An 8,990-nucleotide genomic window follows, 5' to 3' on the forward strand; every position below is an offset into this window, starting at 1 on the left:
GCAACTGCATTGCACGCACGCACACCACGGACAGGCCCCCTTGAATTTTCTGGGGCTGTGCAGCCCCCCCCCCGCCCTGAATCGCTGCGCTCGGGGGACTCAGCCCGGAAATCTCCAATCCGTTGTCAGCAACAGAGCGTAGCAGTGCGGTAGCGGCCAACTTTTAATTTTCAGTATGGGCACATCGCGGGTTTGGGGCTTTCCCGGAAGAGACCCGCAGTGCGTTTCCATAAAGCATCTTCGATAACCCGCCTAGGAGCCCTGCTGCCAGCCCTGCGCCCCGCCAATCAATCCGGATGTATTGCGGTGGCGCATGTGGCTACGGTGGGGAACAGGCGTGTGGTGACATGATGACCGATACAATATGAGGTGCTATACCTCAAACGGACGGTAACCGCCGTCCGCTACTGAGGCCGCCGAGAGCCACCATGTACCAAAAGAAACCAGGGAAACTGCTGGGCTGGTGGGTCACTGGCGTTCTGGCGATAGTACGCGGGGTGCGGCACGGGGCGTGCGGGACCAACCTGGAAACACCAGCGCCACCGACGCCCAGCAGCCCTTGTGGGGAAGGGAGGAAACGGGAGGGCGCAAGACCGTGGGGGACGTAGGAGAGAACAACGGCGAGAAGGCAGGCGCAAGAAAGCGAGCGCTGGGGCTGGCGGGCCGGCATGGCTGACGGGCTGGGGGCTGGAGCGAGCTGTGCGAGCGAGAGGGGTGCGATAGGCGTAGCGAAATGACCAGAACAACATGCAAAGTTGGAAACCATGTAGAATTGTAAATGTAAGTACTGAACGCGGGCGGCCACGGAAACGTGGACAGCGCGATGGCTGCACGGCTCATCCCGGTCGTTCTATATGCGGCATGCGCGATGGGGGCGATGGAACCCAAATACCCGGGGTATAACATACATGCATGCACGGGGGCAAGCAAGACAATAGACGACGGATGCGGACCGCATTGCGGGGGTGCAACGGATGACACCCCAGGATCGGCCGGTAGCGCCGGTGTCATCATCTCCAGGGATGGGCAAGAAAGTTGGCTTGCCCCTTCCCCCGAAGGGGGAGGGGCGGAAGCCATTGCGGTCGCATCGAGTCCCCAGGCGGGGCCCCCTCGGTTATTCCAGTTTTATGTGCAGTTACGTCGGGAAACCCGAACGTAACCAGAGTTCTTGTGCAAATAATACGCCTTTCAATGTGTCTGTAGCAACGCATAACTTTGCGAAAACACGAGGAAGACGTAAGACTAGAGGCGAAGGGATCATCTGTCATCATCTCTCTGTCATCATCTCTCTGTCATCATCTCTCTGTCATCATCTCCAGGGGTGGGCAAGAAAGGTTAAAGGACCGCTGACGCGCACCACGGACGCGCACGCTCGTATATACTCTCCTGTGGGTGCGCGGCTTGTGGCGGGCCGGCAGCAGTCCAGGAACAGCGGCCGCGGGATTGGCGGCGGCGATCCAGCAAAAGTGGCCGCGGGGGCGGCGGCGGCTCAGGAACAGCAGTCGCGCGCGGGGGCGGCGGCGACACAGGAACAGCGGCCGCAGGGGCGGCGGCGACACAGGAACAGCGGCCGAGGGGACGGCGGCGGTAAAACAGTAACCATACACACACAAGCTGCCATAAGGAATGCTGAATAGAAGAGCTGCGCCAATCGCTAGTAATGCGCCTGCACCAGTTCCATAGGAAGGGCGGTGCTGTCGAAGGTGCGCTAAAGGTACTGCCGCATCAGCCCGACCAAGTCCGAATACGCCGGCTGCTGTCGCTGTCGCCGTTGGATGTAATAAGCCTGGGGTGTTTGCGCCAGCACCCGCGTGCAGCAGTCCCGAAGCAAGCGGGCGCGTGAGTAGCCCATCTATGTCAGGGCAGCGATGAGGTTGGCGGATTCAAGAACGAAATTTTCCACTGGTCGGTGAAGATGTTGCGTTTGCTGGCCTCGTAGACGTTACTGTCCACCCCAATGAAACGGGACAGGCGAATGCCATCGAAGACGGGTTGCAAACGTTTGTCGTACAGGCGCGTAGTAATCCGCGCGTGGCCGGCGGGTGTCGTACGGAGTATCAGTAGAATATATAGAAGGGCATGGCGGCGGCGTCGGCGGGCAGCTGCGCTTGCAAGTGGGGATGCGACTGGGCTTCTACCTGCAGATGTCGGGATGTTCGCTTGTGCGTGTTGGGATTTTCCAAGCACGTGGGATTTTCCAAGCGCGCAGCCCTTAGCAACCAGACGTGCCTTGCAACGGTCCACGGTTCAGTCAGCATTCAGCTTCACCTGGAACAACCACTTAGTCGGCAGCGCCTCGGCAGCGCCCCACGCGGCAACACTACTAGCTCCCACGTTCCCTTATCTTTCAGGGATTGCAGCTTGTGCGTGTTGCGTTTCTTGGGCTGAACCCCCCCAGCGCAGCGTATCAGGAGGGGGGGGGGGCGAAACCCCCCAGGAACACCCCTGTCCGTGCGTGGCTGCGTGCATCGGCAAAACTGGCATACTGGCGCAAACCGCGACTGCTACGTACTAGTATTTGTTAGTGCCTATTGCATGTAAATATGCGGCAGGGAAAATTCAGGCGGAGCAAGAAGTGCCTTCGCGCGTCCAGGGACCACTCCGCTGCAGAAGTCTGTGCGAGTTTGGCCGAGACCCTCATCGGCGCCCCTGCCCCGCCTCACATTTCGCCCCCAAACTTGATGTCAACCTCTCCAATTTGAGCTCCACATTCCACAGCGCCAAGCTCTAATATCAGGCGAGGCCTGGCGAGGATTTGCTCGACCCCCGTCCGCTTAGGAGTACGGCAGAGGCCGGGAATCTATGTCTACGCGCCTCCTGTCGTGCACGTCTATACCCTGTGAAGCTTAGGTGACCTGGTGACTAGCTGGGCTTGTTTGCACGGCCAAAGCCCCTTGCCTCACGTTGTGCCCCCACATGCAAACACACCTCGGAGTGCCCGAGCGCCTGGGCTCTTGCTGTGGTGAAACCTCTTACTTTACTTTCCTGTGCGTGGATGCGGGCGGCGTGGGCAGGGTGCGTGTGTGGGGGCAACATGCGACAATGGACAAGGCGAAGTTCGGTCAGGCCTTTTGGATGGCCCTGCGCCTTCTGGGCTATGCGCACACATGCATATAGATTGTGGTAAGCGGGGCGGGGCGGGGTCGGAGGTGCATAGAGGGGGTCGGGATGGGGGCTCCGGATGGGGGGGGGGGGGTCGGTCCCAGCTTGCGAGCTTAAGGGCAGCGAGGGGCCGGAGCGAAGCTTTACTGGACCCGCATTTCCTTAAACACAGTGCTGACTATACTTGCCCTTGAATAACCATTAGCGTACGTGGTGAGGAAGCGGTTCCAATTTGTTTCACTTCCTTGCTCGCTGCGTAGTCGCCATCAACGGACTGTGTTGTTGCTCGGGCGCTGCGGGAGAACATGGCTATGGCAATGATGGGGTCCCCTCCTGACACGGCTGATGACTGTTTCTCCCGTGCTGACCTATGGCTGGTGCAGCCGCCTGCTGGACTGGCGCCGCCGGTGTGGGATGTGGTGTGTTTGGCTGCGCTGTCTGCCCTTGACTCGGGCCGGCGGCAGCAGGTGATTATGACTGGCTTGCGTGTGCGTCGGGCTCTGACGTCTGCGGACGTCATGCGCATCAGTGTGTCCGTTATTGCTGACTTCTGGGGCCGGCTACAATCGTATGTCAGCCTCGGCCTCCGCCCGAAAGCCTGGGCCGCGGTGCCTGCGCACCACCCGTTCCTCTCGCGGGGTGCGGGTGACTGTGTATATGTTGCTAATGTTGCCTGATGATGTGGGCTCCCCGCCCCCCTCGCCTTAATTTGCTGGTGGGTGGTGGGAGCGGTGTGGGGCGTCGACGTGGGCGTCGCCGGACTACGTGCCCGGTGTACCTGCGTTGACACCTCGCCGGTTTATTTGATTGCGCTTCGTGCGCTAGTGGGGTTTGCTGTACGTTGGTGGGGCTTTGGCGTGCTTAGGCTTGGCTTCGACTCGCTGTGCAGCTGCCGGGACACGCTTTACGCGAAGACCTGTTGCACGGTTGTGGAAGGTCGGTAGCCAACTGGGGGTAGGGTGGTTTCCCTTCGGGCCGGAGATGGTCCCTCTTGACCTGGGTGCGGGGCACCCTTGCTTGGTCGGAATGTCCCTTCTTTGTAATGTTGCAATCATAAACGGGCTTCGAGTCGAGGGGGCCCGAAATCCCGAACTCGCACAGACTTCTGCAGCGGAGTGAAGGGGGCGCAGCTTCGCGGCTAGGGCTGCGTTTGGCCTCCCCGCGGCCTCAGGACCTGTCGCAGGTCAAAGTCAACGCGACGGAGCAAAGCGGCCGGGCTCAGGAGCGTCCTACGAGGAGTTGGCATCGCGATTCTAGTGATTTCGTGCTCGCACCTGGAGCGTCGTCGTAACGCACTGCTTTGTGCACTGGTTAAAACTGTATCGAAGGCGTATTAGGCTCAAAGAAACACGCGAAAACCGAGACGGTGAGAAGAAGCTTCGATTTCAATATGCACGGCGTGTGGCCCAAACCGCCACGCCCCGCGCCCGACACCTCTCCTGCCCCCTCGCACCCCGCGTCCGGCCCTACCCCGCTTCTGCCTTCCGCCGGCTCCACCTTGCTTTTACCCTGCGTCTAGCAAGTATAACCTCTGCAAACGCCTCACTGACCCCCTCTTCCTCGCCGCTCAACCCCTGGACAGGCCTTCACCGATCCTCCTTGTCTGGGTACGCGCCCTTCGCCTGCACAATCGCCGGCAGCACCGTCTTGTACACGCGCACGGTCAGCTTCCACACGTACGCGTGAGTGATCAGGGTGTTAAACAGCCTCTCCAGCTCGTCCAGGTAGGGCTGCAGCGTGTCAAACTGCACCTGCACGCGGTTGTTGATGAAGGTCTGGAAGTGGAGCATGAGGTGTGCGTGTGTCAGCTCGATCACGCTGTGCATGTCGGGGCTGTAGGGCGGCAGGAGCGTGTGCGTCTCAGGCGTGATGCCGTTGGGCCTCGCCCAGTCTCCGTCCACCACGCTCCGGTGGATGGGCTTGTAGCGGGGGTCGTCGGGCATGGTTTGGTTGGGCTGAGTGGGGGCGTACAGGAGGTGGGTCTGACCCACCTCCTCATCTCCCCCCACTCCCTTAATCCACACCACTTGCCTACGGCAGGGTGTATCTATTTCTATTTCTATGTTTTGGTTGGGCTCCGCTTCATCTGCTCGTACTTGTCCAGCATCGCCTTGATGAACGCCTCAAATTCCTCCTCTGTAGGTCCAGCGGCCAGGGCACCGGCCTTGGTCTGCGGTGGCGGAGGGAGGGGCAGCCATGAGCACCAGCGGCGGTGAGGAGGGGCGCGGCGGTTGGAACATGGAGTGCTTTCCCTCGTGGGTGGGTGGGTTCTTCGCCTGCGAGCTGAATGGGGAGTGCGTTGACGCGCTACCAACCGATGATTCTGAGGCACGTGTGTGGCGATGCAAATGCGAGAGTAGCGAGAGGGGGTGTTTGGTTGTGCTGACTCGGCATTCAGTGCGCCAGCAGTGCATCAAGGACGGGGATAGGGCCAGGTGTTTTACCTGCCCCATGCACGAGCGCACACCCAGCAAGCATGCTCAGGTTGCCTATGGGAAACTATGCAGCCTGGTTGCGGGTACGGGTATGCGGATTGTGTGTGAGGCGGCGGTGGTGAAGGGTTTGGGCTACGCATTTGACTTCTGGGTGCACCCACTGCATGTGCTGGTGGAGGTGGATGGGGAGAGGCACACTCGGGACACCAAGGCTGGCTCAAGGCAAAGAATCAAAGACCGTGCGAAGGATGCTGCGGCACTGGCTGCCGGTTATCATGTGCTACGGCTGCATCATAGCGATAAGCAGGAGTGGAGCTGGTGGATGCAGGCGGTGGTGCAGGCTGGGTTAGACATGAGCGTGTGCGCACGCGTGTGGTTTTCCCCATCTTACTTTGCACGGCCTAACCTGCTTCCTCGTGAGGTGCTGCTTACCGTGTAGACGCGTGGTGCCGTGTAGCCCGGGCCCTTGGTGCCGCTGACGAGCTGGATGTGCAGGCCGCCGTACCGGGGGCTGACGGCGGCGTAGTAGTTGATTGTAGCCCATGGCCGCCCCTTAACGCGCTTGTCGAAGATGACGATGGACTTGGCCACGCCACAGAGGCAGCTTCTTGGCGTCTGTAAGTATAAGCCTCCAGATGTACTCCGTCACCAGGTCGCTCTCCTCCTTGGGGAAGTAGGTGGGCGGTGGCGTGCCAGCTGGGGCCGGGGCGTCTGCAGCACCAGCGTGCGGGAAGGTAGCGGGCGCTGCAGAAGTCTGTGCGAGTTTGGCCGAGACCCTCATCGGCGCCCCTGCCCCGCCTCACATTTCGCCCCCAAACTTGATGTCAACCTCTCCAATTTGAGCTCCACATTCCACAGCGCCAAGCTCTAATATCAGGCGAGGCCTGGCGAGGATTTGCCCGACCCCCGTCCGCTTAGGAGTACGGCAGAGGCCGGGAATCTATGTCTACGCGCCTCCTCTTGTCGTGCACGTCTATACCCTGTGAAGCTTAGGTGACCTGGTGACTAGCTGGGCTTGTTTGCACGGCCAAAGCCCCTTGCCTCACGTTGTGCCCCCACATGCAAACACACCTTGGAGAGTCCTAGCGCCTGGGCTCTTGCTGTGGTGAAAGCTCTTACTTTACTTGCCTGTGGATGCGGGCGGCGTGGGCAGGGTGCGTGTGTGGGGGCAACATGCGACAATGGACAAGGCGAAGTTCGGTCAGGCCTTTTGGATGGCCCTGCGCCTTCTGGGCTATGCGCACGCATGCATATAGATTGTGGTAAGCGGGGCGGGGCGGGGTCGGAGGTGCATAGAGGGGGTCGGGATGGGGGCTCCGGATGGGGGGGTCGGTCCCAGCTTGCGAGCTTATGGGCAGCGAGGGGCCGGAGCGAGGCTTTACTGGACCCGCATTTCCTTAAACACAGTGCTCACTATACTTGCCCTTGAATAACCACTAGCGTACGTAGTGAGGAAGCGGTTCCAATTTGTTTCGCCTCCTTGCTCGCTGCGTAGTCGCCACAAACGGGATTCGGGTCGAGGGGGCCCGAAATCCCGAACTCACACAAACTTCTGCAGCGGCGTGGACCGGAGGGGTGGCATGGGGTACCGATCCTACCGATCCTCTGGTCACCCCAGGATAGACCGACTTGCTATCCTTTGTGCCGCGACCTCCAATCCCAATCCCTGAGGTCCTGGTTCCAATCCTCGCCGTTCCTATCCCAATCCCTGAAAGCCTGGTTCCAATCCCTGCCGTCCCAAACCCAATCCCTCAAAGCCAGGTTTCAATCCCTGCCGACCCAAACCCAATCCCTCAAAGCCAGGTTCCAGTCCCTGCCGTCCCAAACCCAATCCCTGCCGTCCCAAACCCAATCTTTCCTCTACGGCGCCAAGTCGTTCTCCCTCGTTGTCAAACCTCCAGTCAGCATACCCGACCAGACACGATAGGTTTCACGCCGCACCCACCTCCGCAACAGGTCCGCTCCAGTCTCCCCCCCCCTCCCCCACGGCAAAGTCCCCGCGGCCCGGGTCCTGGTCTCACGGACGCGGTCGTCCCGGCGAGCGTCCCCGCGAGCGTCTGAACATCTTCTGCTCCTTTCGCTTTACAGCTGACAATTGTCACTAATACTAACGACACCAGTACATACAATATCTGGACATTATTATCGGCGTCTACAGCGTTTGCGTCAGTGTTGCCTGTTCTCCCTTTCCAGACCTTGATATGGATACAGTGATCTGCATTGCAGCTGCTGTGTTCCTCTAGGCATCACGTCCGCCACCCCCGGCCAAAATGGAGAAGTGCGCCAATGGTTCACTTTCTGGGGCGAGCACTAATAGTCATGTCCTTGGTCTCCAGCGAGCATGGGCGTGCACCGCAGCTTGATGCCGCTTTGGACCACTTCAATTTGGCTCGTTTCCAAGGACTTGCCCAAATTGTTTGTGCGAGAGCCCCGGCAAATGCGCGGGCTTCGCTTGCTTACGTTAGGATAATCATGTGGTTAGTCAGGACTGGGGAGTGGTGCATTCAGCCGGTGCATTAGTGCCAATTATGAACCCGTCACGAACTGTGTTGACTTGCAAGGCGCGGAAGGGCCCCGGTGGGTTCGGGGGCGGCACGGGTGCTGAGGGGCGGGTACCAGGGGCGCCGAGTGTGCGCTGCGCTCCAGGTCTCCCTATTGAAAACCCTAAGGACCGACCCGAATCAGCACTGCAGCGGTGTCAGGACAGCCTGGGACAGTCTGAAAGTACCAATCCCCACCTGTCCTATCCGAATCCGTGAGTGCGCAAGCAATCCTCACCTGCCCTATCCCAATCCTCAAGTGCCGACACCAATCCCCACCCGACCAAACCCAATCCCCAAAAGTGGCGTTCCAATCCCTGGCCGGTCAAACCCAATCCTCAAGTGCTGGGTCCAATCCTACTCTGGCCAATCCAATCCACGGAGGGGTGACCGGCGGCGGGAATACGGTGCTGCTGGGTGCGTGGTTGTGAAGCTGACCAGCAGAAGTACTGTGGGACGTTGGCTGGAGAGCGCCTGCAAGCGCGGGGCTTGTGTTGCAGCTGCCGGGGCCGGAGACGCTGGGTACGATTTGGGGGGTCCCATCACCAATTCTGTGACACGGGTGTAATTCGGCCTGGCTTCTGCCAGAGCCCATCACCAAAATCTGTGTCAGCCTGTTTAATTCCAACGCGATTTCTTCCTGTCACCAATTATAAAATCACCAATTGAGCGTGGCAGTACGGTAGCAAGCACTTTGCCGACGCGCCAGAATGGAAGCGAAGGCACAAGGCACAGCTAGTTGGGGTAGGGGTGGTGGGGTGGTGTGGGTGTGGGGGTGGGGGGGCGTGGGGGTGGGGTGGGGGTTTAGTGGTACCTTACAGCCAGATTTGCAGCCGGCACCTGTCCATACGCATACAATACCTTACAATACATAAATATATATTGTATTAGAACCAAAACAAAAATATGTATT

The 8,990-nt window shown here is 59.7% G+C and overlaps 2 protein-coding genes across 2 annotated transcripts; both read right to left on the reverse strand.

Annotated features, from left to right (window-relative positions):
• Nucleotides 1–4,347: 4,347 nt before the first annotated feature.
• CHLRE_02g142006v5 (uncharacterized protein) lies at nt 4,348–8,023 on the reverse strand. The gene is made up of 5 exons (XM_043060133.1): nt 7,483–8,023; nt 6,584–6,665; nt 5,970–6,152; nt 5,199–5,272; nt 4,348–5,133 (listed from the first exon to the last, which is right to left on the reverse strand). Exons 2-5 carry the CDS (start codon nt 6,596–6,598, stop codon nt 4,689–4,691), a joined length of 717 nt encoding a protein of 238 aa, XP_042927893.1. The 5' UTR covers nt 6,599–6,665; nt 7,483–8,023; the 3' UTR covers nt 4,348–4,688.
• A 143-nt stretch (nt 8,024–8,166) lies between these two features.
• On the reverse strand, nt 8,167–8,753 carry CHLRE_02g142026v5 (uncharacterized protein). Its single transcript, XM_043060134.1, has one exon. The coding sequence runs from the start codon at nt 8,618–8,620 to the stop codon at nt 8,435–8,437; it is 186 nt and encodes a 61-aa protein (XP_042927894.1). The 5' UTR covers nt 8,621–8,753; the 3' UTR covers nt 8,167–8,434.
• Between the last annotated feature and the right edge of the window lie 237 nt (nt 8,754–8,990).

Source organism: Chlamydomonas reinhardtii, chromosome 2, assembly GCF_000002595.2.
Source record: "Chlamydomonas reinhardtii strain CC-503 cw92 mt+ chromosome 2, whole genome shotgun sequence".
NCBI classification, from domain to species: Eukaryota; Viridiplantae; Chlorophyta; class Chlorophyceae; order Chlamydomonadales; family Chlamydomonadaceae; genus Chlamydomonas; species Chlamydomonas reinhardtii.

Bases quoted from the DNA above. Each gene is read 5' to 3' on its own strand.
- CHLRE_02g142006v5 (XM_043060133.1), bottom strand. The intron at 5,273-5,969 runs GTAAGCAGCACC...CCGCCACCGCAG, and splicing joins CGGCACCACGCGTCTACACG to ACCAAGGCCGGTGCCCTGGC. The intron at 5,134-5,198 runs GTACGAGCAGAT...ACCCTGCCGTAG, and splicing joins ATCAAGGCGATGCTGGACAA to GCAAGTGGTGTGGATTAAGG.
- CHLRE_02g142026v5 (XM_043060134.1), bottom strand. From the start codon at position 8,620: ATGGGACCCCCCAAATCGTACCCAGCGTCTCCGGCCCCGGCAGCTGCA.